Source organism: Thalassophryne amazonica, chromosome 18 (genome assembly GCF_902500255.1).
Source record: "Thalassophryne amazonica chromosome 18, fThaAma1.1, whole genome shotgun sequence".
Taxonomy (NCBI): domain Eukaryota; kingdom Metazoa; phylum Chordata; class Actinopteri; order Batrachoidiformes; family Batrachoididae; genus Thalassophryne; species Thalassophryne amazonica.
The window spans coordinates 51245645-51265819 of NC_047120.1; the positions used below are offsets into that span (position 1 = coordinate 51245645).

Genomic DNA, 20175 nt, shown 5'->3' on the forward strand with positions numbered 1-20175 from the left:
AAAAAAACTGTCTGCGTTCCTCGCTCTCCCCTCAAACTCTCTCATCATTCTGTTAAATAAAGGACAAAAAAGGACATAAGTCCTGCTCAGACTGATTGCTAGAGACAAGACATGTCCACATCAAGTATAACTCCATATATCTCCACATTTACTCACGGACGGTTCGTTCGTGCGCATGCATCTCACGGTCAAAGGAGGAAAGAAACTATAACAGAACTCAGAACTCAGACCTACAGCCCTGCACAAGAACACAACTAGAAGAGAAATCATTTGTGCACAGGACCTGCAGGCTGAGTCCTCACTTCCTCTCTCCCCACTGCTGCGCGCACGTGATGTAGACATTCCTGCGTTGTCATGACGCCACACGAAGCAACTCGAAGCAGCCCCGATGTGAAAGGGGCTTTAGTAGTGCAGGTCTTCCAACATCGTGATCGTGGTTTTTTTATTTTATTTTATTTATTTATTTATTCATTCTCAAATCTGACCCCATTTCTGGAAGGGTATTACACATTTTCAGTGTCAGGTTAAAGATTGAAACATGTCTCAACTGCCAAGTAACTACAATTTTTTTTTTTTTTTCTCTCATGGATTGAGACATAACATACCATACCACTTTATTTATATAGCACATTTCGCAAACATAGTTTCCAAAGTGCTGTACAAAAAAACAAAACACACAGAGTACCACACACTCACGCGGTTTTAAAAGCCAATGCATAAAAATGGGTCTTAAGATGAGACTTAAAACACTCTACAGTGGGAGCTGTTCAGATGTTAAGGGGCACATCATTCCACAGCTGAGGGCCCACCACAGAAAAAGTCCTGTCCCCCATGGTTTTCAGTCTCGTCACAGGCACCACAAGCTGGAGCTGGCACTCGGACCTCACAGCATGGGGAGGCTGGTAAATTTGGATGAGGCCCGAGATGTAAGCTTTAAAAACAAACAATAAAATCTTAAAATCAACTCTAAAACAAACTGGAAGCCAGTGCAGGGATGCTAAAATCGGAGTAATGTGCTCTTGCTTTCTGCTACCAGTTAAGAGGCGCCCAGCAGAATTATGGACCAGCTGTAAGTGGGGAATGTGTATTGTGGCTGATGCCGATAACGTGCATTACAGTAGTCTAAACGAGTGCACGACTTGTTCAAAAGCATTAAAAGATAAAAAAGGTTTAACTTTAGACGCAAATGATAAAATCCAGATTTGACAACTGCGTTCACCTGCTTGTCAAATTTAAAATCTTTGCCAATAATGATGCCGAGGTTTGGTGACAGATTTTCATGTGCTGTTTAAGAGAGCCCAAGTCCAAGAGGGGTGAATATTTCCAAATAAAATGACCTCTGTTTTACCCTCATTTAGACTTAAAAAGTTGTGGGCCAACCAAGCCTTTGTCACTCAAACAGTTCAGAAGAGGTGCCAAAGGGGCAGAAGCAAGTTTTTTTTTTTGTTTTTTTTTTTTTTTTGAGTGGTAGGTAAATCTGGCAGTCATCCGCATTAAAAAATGATGATGTAAGCCATGGTTTGTAAAATTTGATTCAGTGGGAGGAGGTAGAGGGTGAAAAGAACGGGCGCTAAGATTGAGCCCTGTGGTACTCCACAACTTAGAGACGCCGAAGACGAGGTGAAATCCCCAGTCTGACAGAGCAGCTCCACATGGATTGGTGTTTAATCTTTCTGAAGTTAATAAAAAGTCTGGAAATTTTAACAGTACTTCTGCTTCCAGACATACACTTCTTGCACTTGCAGAACTTTGAATCTTTACAATTTGCATACTGTGTTTAATATTGTTGGGTTCTATAGTCTTGTTTGAGGATTGGTGATAGAGGTTAAACGAAAGAGCATATGATGCAAAAATTGTATTTCCCGGGGACAGCCCCATTATCATTAGTCACATTAAATCTCGCTAAAACTTACAGACAACCCCTCCCATTTGCCTCGTCTTCCCTTCCTCACCAGGAACCGAAAGAAACCTGAGCTTTTCGTGACTGCTTCGGTGATTGCGGCTGAAAACAAAATGGTACACCTTCTTTACGTGGGAAGTGACGCTGTGTTTGTTGCGCACTGCCAGGCTGTTTCCGGAAGTGGTCAAATCCTGCGATATGGCACAGGGGTTCAAACGAGACTGCGCTGCCCCATTACTGCTGGATTCACATTAGCAGCAAATAGCATCTGGTTTGCAATCTGCTGCCAACATGTGAATCCAGCAGATCAAAAGTTTTGTGTTGCTCAAAGTATCTTGACCAAGGAGACGGATGGCAGGAATCAAACCCCAGTCTATAGTCTTCTTTTTTTTCTTTTTTTTTAATACCTGTCCTGCAAAGCCACCTTGATGAGAAGATGACAGAAAATTCATGGCAGTCGCACGCTTTACACAACATTATTCATCTTCATAATATTAAAAACTTGGCATGCTGCAGTGATGAAGAACCAAATGTTGGTTAACTTTTGAAGATGGTGAGATTATTTGAATGCAGAGGTAATGGGTTTTATATTCAATAATCATGAATAATTGGAGATATTTTGGAGAAATTAAGCTGCATTATCACAAAATTAACTTGAGCAGCAATCTGAGCCAAAGCGTTGTATTTCAGTCTGTCAAAAAGCTGTTAGACTTAACAAGTAAATTGTCCTTCTCATTAACGCTACAAAATAACTACACTACTTGTCATAATCGGTAATTCTGCCAAAAGGACCCCCCCCCCTTTTTTTTTTTTTTTTTTTTTAACTGTCAACATTGAGTGAGCACAAATCTAAACGGTGGCTGGTTTTCTTATAAATGATCTATCAGCTCTGTGTGGGCTACAGTTCACTACAAACAAGAATACAGTAGTGTTCAGAATAATAGTAGTGCTATGTGACTAAAAAGATGAATCTAGGTTTTGAGTATATTCCTTATTGTTACATGGGAAACAAGGTACCATTAGATTCTCACAAATCCAACAAGATCAAGCATTCATGATATGCACATTCTTAAGGCTATGAAATTGGGCTATTAGTAAAAAAAAAAAAGTAGAAAAGGGGGTGTTCACAATAACAGTAGTGAGGCATTCAGTCAGTGAGTTTGTCAATTTTGTGGAACAAACAGGTGTGAATCAGATGTCCCCTATGTAAGGATGAAGCCAGCACCTGTTCAACATGCTTTTGTCTTTGAAAGCCTGAGGAAAATGGGACGTTCAAGACATTGTTCAGAAGAACAGCGTAGTTTGATTAAAAAGTTGATTGGAGAGGGGAAAACTTATACGCAGGTGCAAAAAATTATAGGCTGTTCATCTACAATGATCTCCAATGCTTTAGAATGGACAAAAAACCAGAGACGCATGGAAGAAAACGGAAAACAACCATCAAAATGGATAGAAGAATAACCAGAATAGCAATGGCTCACCCATTGATCAGCTCCAGGATGATCAAAGACAGTCTGGAGTTACCTGTAAGTGCTGTGACAGTTAGAAGATGCCTGTGTGAAGCTAATTTATGTGCAAGAATCCCCCGCAAAGTCCCTCTGTTAAATAAAAGACGTGCAGAAGAGGTTACAATTTGCAAAAGAACACATCAACTGGCTTAAAGAGAAATGGAGGAATATTTTTTGGACTGATGAGAGTAAAATTGTTTTTTGTTTTTTTTTTGGGGTCCAAGGGCTGCAGACAGTTTGTGAGATGACCCCCAAACTCTAAATTCAAGCCACAGTTCACAGTGAAGACAGTGAAGCATGGTGATGCAAGCATCATGATATGGGCATGTTTCTCCTACTATGGTGTTGGGCCTATATATCGCATACCAGGTATCATGGATCAGTTTAGATATGTCAAAATATTTGAAGGTCATGTTGCCTTATGCTGAAGAGGACATGCCCTTGAAATGGGTGTTTCAACAAGACAATGACCCCAAGCACACTAGTAAATGAGCAAAATCTTGGTTCCAAACCAACAAAATTAATACCTCGCAGATGTGAAGAAATCATGAAAAACACTGGTTATACAACTAAATACTAGTTTAGTGATTCACAGGATTGCTAAAAAAGCAGTTTGAACATAATAGTTTTGAGTTTGTAGCATCAACAGCAGATGCTACTATTATTGTGAACACCCCCTTTTCTACTTGTTTTTTTTTTTACTAATAGCCTAATTTCATAGCCTTAAGAGTGTGCATATCATGAATGCTTGGTCTTGTTGGATTTGTGAGAATAAGAAATATACTCAAAACCTGGATTAGTCTTCTTAGTCACATAGCACTACTATTATTCTGAACACTACTGTACATGATGACCTGTTATCTAGGATAAAAGGTAGCCTACATTTTTGGCTTTCTCTTTTTGTTTGCATCTTCTTAGGAGGTTGAAGAACCTTCACCTCAGTGGCCTGAGAATGGAGAGGAATGGAGTGATGAAGATGAGTCGCATATGGACTGTGACTTTCTGCAGGCCATGGCAGAAGAAGATGAGGATATAAACTTGTACAATGAGGAGACATTTGGAATGGGTGTGTAAATATTTGGACTTGTTTCAGGCTATACCTTCACATAATTTCCCAGGAAGTTGTGGATGTGGTGGAGACCAGGCACAGTTTTAAAAATTTAATCTAATAATGGTTGATTTGCTTCACATGTGGGTGAATAGTATGCTGAGCTGTAGTCTAAAGTCAAGAATTTATGGCAGAACCTGTGGCGCCTTGACACTTGCACAAATTTGATTAGCGCACGCAATCTGCCGTGCAGGAGAGTAAACCCGTTGAAAATCACTGTAAACTGTGCGCGGCTTTGTGCAAGTGCGTAAAGAAAATTTTGAAATGTTTAAAATCTGTCACTTATTAATTATGTGAACTTCACATTGCGCAAACAATTAAACACTCTGTGTGAGTAATAAGCGAAGTGGGTCAAACGGGGGCAAAAATTCCAACTACCAAATTCAAACCGCTCCCATTGAATGTCGTATACAGTAGCACTAGCGGACTGTAATATTGACATGTTCTATAAACAAACTGCATGCATGCACATATCATTCTATGTCTGTCAACTTATCAAAACAAATATGACACCGAAGAGGTTATATGTGAGACCCACCTTACTTGTAGTCGTTACGAAGCCGGCGGAGTAGCGATTTCTCATCCCTGCTTAGCAAATATTCTGCAATATCCACAGTTTCAGACTCTAGACTTCGTCTAACCATCCGTCAGTTGCCTTCAAGGGGTCAGAAATTTTTGTCTCCAACTATCAACAAGGACTGGTCATTTTTGACAGCAACTCTCTCTTCCTCCTTCATCGGCACCAACGGTAGTTTCTCCAACGATGCAGCGTACGCAAGGGCAACCAGCTCTTCTTTCCATTTCTGTCTACTGCTGTACGTAGTCTTGGTTTTAATAGACAATCCGCGGAGCTTACCAAAATGCGTTAAATCGTCAGCTTCCAGCGGTTGAAATGATCCAAATCATAGCACTCCTCGCTGCTTTCCGCCATCATAGCATGTGGATTGTAGCCGAAAAATTTAGCCTACCCATAATGCACTGCGCGGCCCGAGATGTGCACTTGGCTTATTGCGTCAGCGCATCTGATCGACTGACAAGATGTTAAATCTGTAATAAACATAATTTTACAGCTGGTCATGAGAAGGAATAGACATGCAACTGTTTTACCAAGCTATTAAAATATAAATATTACAAATTGCCTTTTAGACAATTCCAAATGTGTTCTCCACATCATGAAGCACAGGAGAGGGAGCGGAGAGAAACTGCTGCTGAAATGGTCCTCTGTGATTCTGGATGCAATTAGAGGCGTTTTCATCAGCCAACTCTGAGAGAAAATAATTAATCCTCTACAAAATAATTATTGTATATACACAGCGGCACAAAGCACGGCATCCAGCTGGGAACACAGCGGGTGGCATTGTCACGACGAATTGTGTGGAAGGGTGGAGCCAAAATGTGTGCAAGTGTCAAGACATCTTTACTCCAGGTTCTGTTTTACAGTCTGTGTAGGTCTATAAGAATGGGTCTCCTTATGTTTGACTTCAAGTTGTGAATACAGCTGATGTGAGTTCTTATTTGGTGGAAGGAACTTGGTCTTCAACTTAAAACATGAGTTTCAAGCATTTGATGGTTGCACCTGGTCTCCCCTTAAAATCTTGTGGTGCTGTTAGAGATGATGTTCTTCTCAGCAGGGGAAATAATGGAATAGTTTCTATGTTTGTGAACCAAACACTAAATGTGCCTCTGCTTGTATCTGTTTCAGATCTAGATTCACAGGGGATGCCAGAGGAGTCAAGTGGTGGTCTACTTCAATTTGAAGAACCACCGCCACAGTCACCAGAACCCAAACCACCATCTCCCAGATGTTCTCCATCGCCTCCGAGACTGAGACAGCACTACTGGTCTCGGACACCTCCAGGCTACCATGGCAGAGGTAGGGGAGGCCCAGGTAGGGGGCAGATGTTTGAAGATCCAGCTGTGATGAGGATAGTGGAGGGGCGACCAAGCCTCAAGGTGACACATACTAAATATTTTAATGAAATGGAAGTACACAACTCATGCTGAGGGCTTCTTATGTTTCAACTGTTTTGTTTTTCCTTTCAGAGCCTTGACAGTGCTATAGTGGACTGTGGGAATACAATGTACCACAGTGACTTTGAAGATGATGTGAGTGTCCACTTCAGCAGATGTCTTTTTTTTTTTTTTTTTTTTTTTATGCTATTATCCGCTCTGTCCTCACCCCCCCCCCCCCCTTTTTTTTTTTTTTTTTTTTTATAGTGGATGGTGCCATCTTGCAGAAACACACAAAGAATGTCAGGAACTATATTTCAGGTAATGATCACAAATAACCAAATTAATCACAATCCTTGTGACGGCGGATAACTTCAACACAGCTGTTTGTATTTTGTTTCCCAGGACACTGCTATAATGTGTGTGATTGATGGTACCAGAAATAATCACCTGACATCCAACTTTGATTTGCAGTATCCAATCTCCTCCTTCAAAGGCAGGAGAGGGGAATCCAGAGGAATCTACTGCAAAAGGTCCTTTGGTCAAAGAGGTCAATCTCAGGTGGACAGATTCTTCTTCCCTTCCCTCTCTCATTTTGAATGCCAACATGTTTGGTGCACCTTGTCATCTCTTTCTTGCTTGTTTCTCATGTTAAAACATAACCTAGATTAAAGGTGTCATTGTGGCCCCCAGTGCCTGGTTCAGGTAAACGGAACACCCACATAACTGACGTAGATGGTTACCTTCTTAAATTCAGACAACTTTATTCATCCAATTTAATTCTATGAAATGGTGCAGCGCATCGCCGCTGCCACTGCACCAAGGAACCACCCCGGGTCCCGGATGGCAACTACCTAGGCAGAGAACTGACTCATTCCCACATCTTGAAATAACAATTTGCCACAAGTAGGTGAAATGTGGGTGTCTCTTTGGGCTGCTGGGGTCCTTGACACTGAGGCTCCTGCTTGCTAGATCATGCCCAACACAAATATGCTACACAGCCAGAATCTCATAACTGATGGCACTGTACAGTGCAAGTGATACTCCTTAAACCAGTCTCACAAAGTAGCCCCTTGTTTGACAGTCGTTCCAGCGGCACTCAGGGGTCTTCCAAAGAGATGCAGTTCTTGCCTTAGGCCTAATTTCACCAGGAAAAATTTAATTTCTGCCACAGTTCCATAAAGCAATCGTACTATCTGTGTGTAGGCTTGCTGTAATGTCCATCAACTTCTTTGGGATCCCCCAAAAAATGTCTTGTATCTCAATATGTCCCAGAGTGCTCCCTGGTCAAATGAATCAAATGTCACAAAAAACATAAGGTGCAAAGATGTGCTGCCAATAGTCATGCTTGTATTTAGTGAATGTCAGTTCAAGGTCAACATTAATCCAGCTACTGCTACTATTGTAATCTAGTACAGTTTGCCACATGGACAGATAGTCTGTGTCTATACAGACTACCCCCCCCCCCATTAATAGTAGCGAGGGTGGCACGACTCCCAGCAGGATGAAAAACGCGACCAGTCAAAGGGCAGATGACCACCTCGTGAGTCAACAGCAATCATGCTTTTAAGTTTATGGATGTAATTTTTGCTATGTGGCACTGTATCTGCCCCCCCAGCACATGGTCTGTGCATATGTGAACTATAGGTGGCCCTCAGCCTGTAGATATGATTGTAGTCAGAAGTTTACATACACACCACGGGCATGAATTTCATTGTAATTTTGTGCTTTTGATATCTTTGAACTGTTCTTTTGTCAGGATGGAATGACTTCATGTCATGACTTAAAAAAATAAAATAAAATAAAATTGGGTACCCATGTTTGGATATACTCCCCCTCTAGCTGCCACCTTATCGTGGTGGGGGAGTTTGCGTACCCGGATGATCCTAGGAGCTATGTTGTCAGGGACTTTGTGCTCCCTGTAGGGTCTCCCAAGGCAAACAGGTCCTAGGTGACAGGTCAGACTAAGGGCAGTTCAGAACCTCCATGACCAGTAAAACATCAAGGACCGTGACATCGCCCGGTATGGCGGAGCCGGGGTCCCACCCTGGAGCCAGGCCTGGGGTTGGGGCTCGCGCGCAAGCGCCTGGTGGTCGGGCCTTAGCCCATGGGGCCCGGCCGTGCTCAGCCCGAAAGAGTGACGTGGGCCCGCCCTCCTGTGGGTTCACCACCTGCAGAGGGGGCCATGGGAGTCGGGTGCAGAGAGGATTGGGTGGCGGTCGAGGGCGGGTGGCCTGGCGGCCCGGTCCATGCTCACGGCCCCTGGCTGTTGGGATGTGGAATGTCACTTCACTAGGGGGGAAGTAGCCTGAGCTTGTGCGGGAGGTTGAGAGATACCAACTAGAGATAGTCGGGCTCACCTCCACGCACAGCTTGGGCTCTGGTACCCAACTCCTGGAGAGGGGCTGAACGCTTCATTTTTCTGGCGTCGCCCACAGGGAGAGGCGGAGAGCTGGGGTCGCATTGCTTATTGCTCCCCAGCTCAGTCGCCAAGTGTTGGAGTTCACTCCGGTGAACGAGAGGGTCACGTCCCTACGCCTTCGGGTCGGGGACAGGTCTCTCACCGTTGTCTCAGCCTACGGACCGAGCAGCAGTGCAGAGTACCCGACCTTCCTGGAGTCCCTGGGAGGGGTACTAGATAGCGCTCCGAATGGAGACTCCATTGTTCTCCTGGGGGATTTCAATGCCCACGTGGGTGACGACAGTGAGACCTGGAGGGGGGTGATCGGGAAGCACGGCCTCCCTGATTTGAACCCGAGTGGTGTTCAGTTGTTGGACTTCTGTGCTAGTCACAGTTTGTCCATCACGAATACCATGTTCGAGCACAAGGGTGTCCATAAGTGCACGTGGCACCAGGACACCCTGAGCCGGAGGTCGATGATAGACTTTGTAGTCGTATCATCTGACCTTCGGCCACATGTCTCGGACACTCGAGTGAGGAGAGGGGCAGAGCTGTCGACTGATCACCATCTGGTGGTGAGTTGGATCCGCTGGGAGGGTAGGAAGCCGGTCAGACCTGGCAGGCCCAAACGTATCATGAGGGTCTGCTGGGAACGACTGGCGGAACCCTCTGTCAGCGAGGTCTTCAACTCCCACCTCCGGGAGAGCTTCTCCCAGATCCCGGGGGAGGAGACATGGAGTCCGAGTGGACCATGTTCTCCACCTCCGTTGTCGATGCGGCTGCTCGTAGCTGTGGTCGCAAGGTCTCTGGTGCCTGTCGCGGCGGCAATCCCCGAACCCGGTGGTGGACACCGGAAGTAAGGGATGCCGTCAAGCTGAAGGAGTCCTACTTATCTTTGTTGGTAGGTGGGACCCCAGAGGCAGCTGACAGGTACTGGCAGGCCAAGCGTGCCGCAGCCCGTGCAGCCGCAGAGGCAAAAACTCAGGTCTGGGAGGAGTTCGGGGAGGCTATGGAGGAGGACTATCGGTCGGCCTCGAAGAGATTCTGGCAAACTGTCCGACGCCTCAGGAGGCAGAAGCAGCTCTCCACCAGCACTGTTTACGGTGCGGGTGGGGAGCTGTTGACCCTGACTGGGGATGTTGTTGGGCGGTGGAAGGATTACTTCGAGGATCTCCTCAATCCCATCATCACGTCTTCCGAAGAGGAAGCAGAGACTGGGGACTCGGAGGCGGACTCATCCATTACCCAGGCCGAAGTCACAGAGGTGGTTAGAAAGGTCCTCGGTGGCAAGGCGCCTGGGGTGGATGAAATCCGTCCTGAGTACCTTAAGTCTCTGGATGTTGTGGGGCTGTCTTGGCTGACACACCTCTGCAACATCGCGTGGCGATCAGGGACAGTGTCTCTGGATTGGCAGACCGGGGTGGTGGTCCCTCTGTTTAAGAAGGGGGACCGGAGGGTGTGTTCCAACTATAGGGGGATCACACTCCACAGCCTCCCCGGTAAGGTCTATTCCAGAGTACTGGAGAGAATTCGACCGATGGTCGAACCTCGGATTCAGGAGGAGCAGTGTGGTTTTCGTCCTGGTCGCGGCACACTGGACCAGCTCTACACGCTCCATCGGGTGCTCGAGGGTTCATGGGAGTTTGCCCAACCAGTCCACATGTGTTTTGTGGATCTGGAGAAGACGTTCGACCGTGTCCCTTGGGGCACCCTGTGGGGAGTGCTCCGGGAGTACGGGGTCCGGGGTCCTTTGCTAAGGTCTATCCGGTCCCTGTACGACCACAGCAGGAGCTTGGTTCGCATTGCCGGTAGTAATTCAAACCAGTTTCCAGTGCACGTTGGCCTCCGCCAGGGCTGCCCTTTGTCACCGGTTTCTGTTCATTATTTTTATGGACAGAATTTCTAGGCGCAGCCAGGGTGTAGAGGGGGTCTGGTTTGGGAACCACAGAATCTCATCTCTGCTGTTTGCGGACGATGTGGTTCTGTTGGCTTCGACAAATCGGGACCTTCAGCGTGCACTGGGGCGGTTTGCAGTCGAGTGTGAAGCGTCTGGAATGAAAATTGGCACCTCCAAATCCGAGGCCATGGTTCTCGACCGGAAAAAGGTGCTTTGCCCTCTTCAGGTCGGTGGAGTGTCCTTGCCTCAAGTGGAGGAGTTTAAGTATCTTGGGGTCTTGTTCACGAGTGAGGGATGGATGGAGCGTGAGATCGATAGGGGTCTGGGCGGCTTTGCTTGAGCTGCTGCCCCCGCGACCTGACTCCGGATAAAGCGGAAGAAAATGGATGGATGTTTGGATATATTTTGGTCCTTCTTTAATTTTCACAGGTTACAATTACATATACATTCACTTAAATATTTTAATAAATGGTGCTGCAAATGATTTGTAACCGTCCTTTACTGCAGCTGTTTCTATTTGGTAGCATAAAAGCCATGTTTGACAGCGCTCATTGGACTGAACAGTGGGAGGGTCCAGGGAACTTGGTGAAGATCTAAGGAGGAGACTTGTAGATTTACACAAGTTGGGAAGGTCTCTTGGAGCCATTTCTAAACAATTGGAGAGTTCAAGATAAGCTCAAACAACTATTCAAGTACAGGTTAGTTGGATGTGTCACCACTTTGCCAAGGTCTGGAAGAAGACCAAAATTCATCTTTAGATGAGAGGAAATTAGTTAGGATGTACGTGAACCACCAAGGCTTAGTAGCATCATGCTGTGGGTTTGTTTTGCTGCCAGTGGTATCGCTGGCAGCAAAATGGAATAATCAAACAACTACCTCAGAATTCTTCAGTGTTGCTTCAAATCAACAGCTAGATGATTGAAACTTGGCCACAATTGAGTATTCCAGCACAGTGATCCCAAATACACATCAAAGCTGGTTGTGGGTTGGATAAAGTAGCCGCCGCGACGCTCCGCCACAGGAAAAACACCTCTGTTGAAAGCCTTAAGGACAAGTTGGAACATGTCCTGCCTGTTAAACAATTTCTCATATTCACTCCACTGAAAGCCATCAAAAGCCGCCTGGATTTTACAAATGGTTATCAACACGGAGGTGTTTTTCCTGTGCCGCCGCACCGCGTCGGCTGCGTCCCAATGCGCGGATCCGTCCGCACGTCTTTCATTAAAAAAATCTCCTTTAACAGTGGAATATCCGGATAAAATGCTGAAACCGACTTCTTCTGAAACTTCTCTGTTCTCTCACGACGTCCTGGATCAATAGAGCCTGAAATGTGGAGGTTTTCAGCTTGAACAGGCTGACGGCGGCTGAGAGCGCTGAGCGGCGTCTCGCACCGTGGGAAGTCCTTAAAGCGACAATCACCTCAAAATCTCTCATCAGCCGTTAAAATTTTCTCTGAAAACCAGCTTAATTTTTCGAACCGTGTCCACTTCGATGTGTCTCACAGGTTTAGAAAAAATTTTGATCAAACAACGCGCCAGTCTCTCAGCAACTTCTCAGACAAAGGAATTCCGACGAGGGGCTGGACGACTCCTCCCACAAGGAGTGCTCACAGGCTAATGACGTCACCGACAGGCGTGGAAAAACTCACGCATGCGCACGAGGGTTCAAGCATGTCTGACGTAAAAACATATGAATGAAATCCATATAGTTTTTGAAAAAATAAAAAGGACCCTTACTTTATTGACAGCCCTCGAACGTTACCCCGTAACGTGATAAGTAAGGATGATACATGGTCCAAACTATTCCTTTTTAGAACCACGTTAATTGCAATTGACCCCTATTTGACTACCGATTGAAAATTCAAGTGGCTAATCGTTTTTTCAAGAGGATTGTGTGAGGAGTATTTCTGCTGAATTTGATGCTTTTATCACCATTTGCAGGATTCCCCTCTAAATATTCTCTTATCCGCTGCACTAAATCATTCCATCCTGGCAAATGAACAGTTCAGACATCAAAAGCCCAAAATTACTATGACATTCATGCTCATGATGTGAATGTAAACTTGTGACTACAACTGTATCCTCCTTTGGCATTGGTGGCAGGATTACCACTTCTGCCCCCAGTGCCTTTTTAAGGAAAAAAAAAAAGGCACTGAAAAAGTGAAATTCTTGTTTCCACACTTATGGGAGTAATTCTACAGCAGATTTCTATGGAGTAGTGCACTATGAAAGGGATGTGGAAAAGCCGTTTGATGCTTCATCTCTGTACAAGAACAAACCATAGGAGAGCACCATGGTCGTCTCTTTGGAGGGTGTCGGCTCATGGGGTACTAAGGGATCATCCGCTGCACAGTGGTAGACAGGTTGAAACCTGAACATCTTATTCCCCAAACAAGGATGACAACTTTCTGCTCTTTCTCTCATCTTCAACTGCTTATCTGGGGGCAGGTTGCGTGGGACAACCTTCCTTATTTATCCCAAAATGGGCAGTTCAGTGTGGCAGACTTCTTTATTCATATGATAAACAAAAAAGTGAGCAAGTGGTATCAGAAAATTATCAAGCTTCAACCTTGTGTGAATTGCAGCGTCCTAGGCTGCCATGAGCCTGACTGCTTGCAGGGTGGTTGGGTGTGCACTCTCACGAAGCAGCTGCTGTGGTCTCTTCTCACCTCCTGGGGAGGCCACTGTACTTAGGTTAAAGTTGTGGGCTTGAGACCAGAGGATTCAAATACCTGTCAGACCAGGAAATCCTGGTGTGCAGTTGAGTGCCTTACATGTCATCACTCTGATGCTTGGGTGAGAATGTAGGTGAATGTGAGGCATCATTGTAAAGCACTTTGTCTGTTTCAGATGGGGAAAAAGTGTAATTGAATTTAAGCCAGCTTGCCATCAGACAGCCTGTTGTTGTCTGAGCCGCCCACGTCTGTACGGCTGCGACTGTAGTAGTCTGTGTTTGTCGTCATTTGTCAAACGTTTTTTGTGTACCCCCTTCGATTATGGGGGGAAAATAGGGGCAGCATTTTTTTTTTTTTTTTTTTTTTTTTAAACAGTGGCAATAAGAATATACATGTGATTGAATTTTAAGTTACCTTTGTCTTACAGATGCACAGGCCGTTCATGCCAGGATCGCCCAACTTCTCACGTGAACCCATAGGTCCATGGCAGCGCTGTGATCAGGTTCATTCTGTCACTGTTATGCTGCAGCAATGTGAATAGTCATTGTCTTATTTATTCTGACTCTGGAGATATTTTTCTGCTGAATCAGACGGGGAGCTCCATGTTTCCATTGAGCCGTCCATGCCCGTCCACCCCCCTCAGCCCTAAGATGATGCGTCTTCACTTTGGTGCCAACTCTCCAAGACCATCCCCCATTTACAGCCCCTCCTCAATTCCAGTGCAGCATTTCAGGTGTGTACTCCCCAACGACCACGTGTAACTGATATATATATATATGGAATGGAAGTGGCTCATAATGTATTAATGTTGCTTGTGGCTATGAATCATTTCATCCACAGGTACCCTGGTCCTGTGACCCGGCTCCACCCCCAACACAAACGATTGCTTAGTCAAAAGCGAATATTGCAAAGGTTGGTGCTGCATTATGGTAGAAGGATGACTTCATGTAGTTATGAAATCTGCTAGTTTATATTTATCAAGTCTGTCTTGTCAGTAGAAAACTGGAGCACTGGGATCCTGACTGTAACCTTATGACGGCCAAAGAGAAGGAGTGGATCATCAGGCTACAGATGATTCAACTGCAGAGTGAGAATCCATACCATGATGACTACTACTACCAGGTACGTACATACATACTGTGGTTACACTTGTGAAAAATCATTTTTGGTAGGTGTATACACATTATTTGGACAGTGGCTCTTGGATTTTTGCCTCTGTACACTACCACAGTAGAATTGAGAACTTGTTCCTGTAGTGTAGATTAACAGCTTTGGTTCAGAGTTTAACAAGAATATCACATGAGGCATTTTCATACAATTCCTCCATTTACAAAAGCCATAACGGGACAGTTGACATGCATTTTCGTGGCTATGTCAGGACTCTTCCATCAACATTCCATGACAGATTAAGCTGACAAAAGGGTTGAAGTTGATTCAAAGTTTTGAATTTGTATTCAGGAACTCTTCATTGGAATTCCCAATGAGTTCAAAATGGGTGTCGACATAAGTAAAGATTATAATTTTTTTTTGGGGGGGGGGGGGGGGGGGGGGGTACAAAATAAACCTATCTAGAGCACAAATTTCAGGAGTGGCCAAATGAACAATTGTGTACATTCTTAAAATGAGGGAAAGCGCTAACCTCACAGCAAAATGCTTAGACCACAGGGACGGCTAAAATGGATGACAGCAATTCAATATATATAGTGCCAAATATAAGTCGCCCCAAAGACACTTCGCAAGTGTAAGGTCTGACCTTACCAATCCCCCTGAGCAAGCACATAGACAACATTGGCGAGGTAAAACAGGTGTCTAGTCGTTCCATGTTGAAGGAAAACCCCTTAATGGCATCTCACCAGCACTCAAGAGGAGGGTGCATCATTAGCTGGGTTTCTATAACACAGCTGCACAAAGGTTGAGCAATATTTTCAGAATTTATACAAAGTAGAACATCGAAATTACAGCGTTTCCATTAACTGATGGCATTTCTAGTGAGGCTGTTGGGAGAACTGTAGGTCCAACAGTTATAGCGATGGACAAAATGCAGGTGTTTCCATTAAGGATATTTTTAACTTGCTATTTCAAATTGTGCAATTTTAGTGTGTTGGAAACCTGCTTAGTGTCTGTTTAGTCATGAGACACTTATGATTGTAAATAGAGAGGTTAGGACAAGATACAAACCACTGAAGGCCAGATTAGAGTTAGCCAGAAATCATTTTCGTCTTTAGAAGTGGAAGGAAGCTAGAGCACACAACAGGAACCCACGCAAGCACTGAAGGAACATGCCAACTCCACACAGAAAGGCCCGAACCCAAGACATTCTTGGAGTGAGGCAACAGTGCTAACCACTAACCCACTATGCTGTCCAGTGATCGATTCATAATGTTTGGCCTGAAGGGACTGCATAAGAAGAAGGCCTGTTAAACCATTTGAATTAAACTGAGTCTACATGTGAGTCACATTTAAAGTCCATTTTGGTGGTGTACCAAGGCAAAAATGACAACTGCCACTGTCCAACACAGTAAACACATGCTGTCTGAATCATTATAATCATTTAACTAGTGCTCACATTTGAAAGTTATAATTCACATGGTCATTTGTAGGAATATTATCGAAGAATAGAAGCTAAATTGGCAGAGGAAGAACTGGGCGTCAGGACCAAGAGAGAACCACCCAAACTCACCACGCCTTACATCACAAAGACCGATTCATACACACCAGGTTCGTCTACTAATACAAAGAGCCAACATTGTGTATCCGTTTTGGTTTAAACATACTTGCAAACCTTCCGTTTTGCATTTCTAAGTACGTCTGGCTTGATTACATGGGCAGACATATGAAATTCAGAGGCCCATTTTAACTTTGATCTCTGAAGTTGACCCCATGAAATAATTTTAAGGTCTTTGTATCTGGTAATAACACTTTCAGGAACAGCCTACATAAAATGATTACCAAAACTGAATTTGGATCCATCACCTTGGGCCTGTTTCAGAAAAGAGGTTCAACAAACACTGAGTTCATCTCTGAAATCTGATTTACGCTGAGATGGGAAACTGAGTTTTGGGTTCCAGAACAACTTATTTGAGTTATAGTTTAATCAACTTGAAGTAGACTCACTCTGAGTTAAGCGTGAGCACAGAAGGCAGCCTTAAGGACCCCAAAACCACACACATACTTCTGTGCAAATCATGACATCTCATAAAACGTCACTCTTCCTATTTGAAGTCATTATATGCTATCGTTATTCAGTGGCCGTCTCATACATGAAATTTTACACTAGTTTATCTAAAATGTCAATTATAAGTTGGTGGAATTTTCTGTCTAAACACGAAGGTGCACTGTTCGCATCCTGGTTCAGTGATTCAACACCAAAGCGTATCTGTTCGTTTTTAGGCTCATTTTGGGTGAAAATGGTAAATTATCCAATTCCATTCATGGTCCCAAAGTTTCTGATTGGAATAATCTGTTCACTTGCTTTAACTGCTTGGTTTGCAGTTTCCTCTTTTCGCCTCAAACACAGATGGCAGACTGAGGGGTGTGGCCACACCTCCTGCACAGTATGGAACTAGAGTGACACACGGTCTGTGAGATGAAATGTTAATGACTTACGAAAACAAATAAGCCTGTCTTTATAATCATACTGTGCAGAGTTGTACCATGTATTCTGCGTGCAGGTGTGTGACCCGAACGGTTGCGTGCGTACATACTGTTCAAAACAAATGCATGTGTTGTGACACCCCAAATAAATATTCACTACTAAATGACCCTTTTAACTGTCCCATTTTAGTGGTACACATTGAAGGCTCTTTGGGTCAAGTGGCAGTGTCAACATGTTACTCTCCTCGCCACGCCATCAGTGCGGTCCATGCTGTCCAAGCTCACAGTCCACCAGAGGTAACCATTTTCATATGTCTCATGTCATCATGTAGGTGCTGCAGTTAGTTGTCATTTATAAATGGGGGTTTCTACATCGCAGGAACAAAAAGACACCAGACAACAAAGATTAGAAGTACTCAGCAAAATTGAAAAGGTGCCAGTTTGTTTTTTTTAACCTTATTTGATCATTGCGTTTTTAAAAAATGTAATTTTAATAAAGGCTCTAAACACTTGTTTGTTCCTGCAGTTGTTCATGGTTTTGCTGTCGGTCGAGGAGATGGAGAGAATGAAAAGCACAACTGTGGGTGAAACTGAAGAAATGAAGCAGACAAAAATACAGGGAAAAATAGAGTACATCTATTCCCAACTCCAGCATCATGATGCACTGTGAGTCCTCCGTATGGTGATGTGCACGGCTGCTCATAATTGGCTTATTAGGGGCCCAAGCCAGACTAGGACTGGGGACAGGCTGTGAAGCACTGCTGGAGCTGGGAACGCTATTTCAGTTTGTAAAACTAAATATAAAACCTTTTAAACTCTGTTGTCCTAAGCAGTCACTTCGATCGACACCAGTCTTTGCAAGTGGAATCTATGGACAATTAGGAGCTTAAGTTACTAAAATGAGCTTGGTAGGTCAAAAGCTGCCAACTTTATAAAGCTAAAACCTGCTGCAGGGAGCAGTCAAAACGGAAAAGATGGCGTTTCTTCCCAACATCCACGTATGGGGCTTGGACCCCATGTATAATGTATACCTGCTGGCAGGTTTAGTTATTGAAGTTGCTGGGTTCCTTAATGACTTGATGATGGCAATGAATTTTGTCAAACTTTCAGAGACTCAGAAGGGGAGTTCCTTCCTTTCCTGCTGATCTCAAAAGGCAAAAAGCTGATTGCCCGGCTTCTCCCTTTCCTCAAACATGAAACTGCTTTGAATATCTTGTGCAGTATGACCTCCAAGCTACCTACGCTGATGAGCAGAGATGCTGATGAGGTGAGGCACGCTCTTTGTTTGTTTAAATCTTTATCACTCTGCTGAATCGGTTTTCATGCAGCTTCTTTGGATTGGTCTTGTCCATTTCCTAGGCACTTTTAGTGCTTTATACACCTCTTCGAAATGTGATTGGAGGTTTGACCTTCAGTCAGCTGATTGGAGTCCTCAGAGATCTGACTACTTCTGAATCTCCGACATATGACTGTCTTGCGCTGGCGTGTCAGAATAAGGTTTGTGTGTTCTATTCGACGCTATTATTACAGCATGTTTGTGTTTCTCACCTATCGAATTCTCTTTTTAGTTTGGACTGTCTTTGCTGTATGTTCTCCTGTCTCATGGAGAGAAGTTGCTGTCTTCTGGTGTTCCTCTGGAGCCAAGCATCGGTGACTTTGAGACCTGGTGAGATTTTGGATGTTCTCAACTCTTAAAACTACTCCATTGTTTTAAGATTAAAATGGTCCTGTCGTTCTTTAGGACCGACACAATATTCCAAGTGGCAGGACAATTGTCCCAGTCTTCACTGGTGGAGCCACTCCTCCTCCCGTCAAACCTGCTCACTCTATTCTGTCGTTATCTGGACAAGCGTACGATCCACCAGCTAAAAAGCAACATGGAGTAAGTTCTTCTTAGATCTTGATGAATGTAAAAGGGAAAAAAAAAATCTTAATTTGGCGGTGCTTTAAACCCGTTTTACATCATTTAGGTCTGCAACTGGATTCCTGGCTCTTCCATCTTAAGGTGGATTGGAGCTGATGAACTCTGGAGTGAAAGTAGTAGAAGCTCTAGGAAAACAAAGTTGTTCATTATGCTTTGATGTAGTTATTCTGTGTTAAATAACTTTAATTTTAAATTTTGGCACCTCCCCTCCCTCTTTTCCTCACATTTTGGCACTCCTTCTGGTGTATTTCCTTTATCCAGTTTTACTTTCCTCCTTTTGATCTCCAGCTGACTTAATTAGCTACTTTAGAATCATAAACGGACTGTTTTTAATCTTCCACAATAATGTTGCCATCTGGTTCATCGGACTGGGATTAGTAATGTTAGTTTGTGGATGGATGAGTTATTTCAGTGGCATCTCTCTCTAAACTTGAGGCATTTTCAGCTTTAACATTGTAACATTACTTAACATTTAGAACACACAAGTTGAGGTATCATTTATAACTGACATACTTAATGATGGATCAGATTGGTGACAGAGTTGAGGATTGTATAACTATGCAGCAGCAGAATTTGTACGTTATGATCATTTAAAGTTATGACCCATCAACAGAAACATTCCGTTTTTTTTTCCTTCAAAAATGCAAGCATTGTGTACATTTGTAATGAAGGTAAATATGTAATTGTATTTTCTTAAATAATTCAGTTGTAAAGCTTTTTTTTTTCTTGATTTATTGCATTTTGGAAATAGGAATTTATTTCACCCTTGTATAACACTTGCAATAAAAATAAAAAAATCTTAAAACATTTATTGAAAATCCTTTTTCCCTACTCGTGTACTAAAATTTGTACTTTATCAGTTTGGGTCACATGCAGTGGGTTAAAAGTGGTGAGCACAGCCTGGGGCATGATGTATAAAACTGTAGAATCCCAACTGTAGCTGGCTGTGTACTCACAAAAGCAGGAACATGCAAACACACTTCTCAACTTGGTAGTGTTTGTGCTCACAAGGTTTTCTAAATCTGTGGTAATGGAAGCGTACATTAGTGCACAAGCCTGCTGTTCATTCCCAACTTTGTCCGTGAATGGACAGACGCACCCTTGAGTCACCAGCATATACAACCCCTGGCAAAAATTATGGAATCACCGGCCTCGGAGGATGTTCATTCAGTTGTTTAATTTTGTAGAAAAAAAGCAGATCACAGACATGACACAAACT

The 20175-nt window shown here is 43.9% G+C and overlaps 1 protein-coding gene across 1 annotated transcript; it reads left to right on the forward strand.

Moving 5' to 3' along the window:
- The first annotated feature begins 722 nt into the window (after positions 1-722).
- patl2 (PAT1 homolog 2) lies at positions 723-19412 on the forward strand. Its single transcript, XM_034193477.1, has 20 exons — positions 723-926; positions 1037-1069; positions 4327-4474; positions 6219-6469; positions 6560-6622; positions 6734-6787; positions 6872-7027; positions 13866-13932; positions 14009-14171; positions 14279-14350; positions 14437-14560; positions 16039-16156; positions 17223-17329; positions 17412-17465; positions 17559-17698; positions 18143-18299; positions 18392-18529; positions 18601-18698; positions 18774-18914; positions 19003-19412. The coding sequence occupies exons 1-20, from the start codon at positions 723-725 to the stop codon at positions 19034-19036; spliced, it is 2322 nt and encodes a 773-aa protein (XP_034049368.1). The 3' UTR covers positions 19037-19412.
- Positions 19413-20175: the final 763 nt, after the last annotated feature.

What these genes read in the sequence shown, in the direction of transcription:
- patl2 (XM_034193477.1), top strand. Translation starts at nt 723, where the DNA reads ATGGGTCTTAAGATGAGACTTAAAACACTCTACAGTGGGAGCTGTTCA. An exon ending in AGCAGAATTATGGACCAGCT is followed by an intron (nt 1,070 to 4,326) that starts GTAAGTGGGGAA and finishes GCATCTTCTTAG; the next exon opens with GAGGTTGAAGAACCTTCACC. An exon ending in CTCCAGCATCATGATGCACT is followed by an intron (nt 17,699 to 18,142) that starts GTGAGTCCTCCG and finishes TCAAACTTTCAG; the next exon opens with AGACTCAGAAGGGGAGTTCC.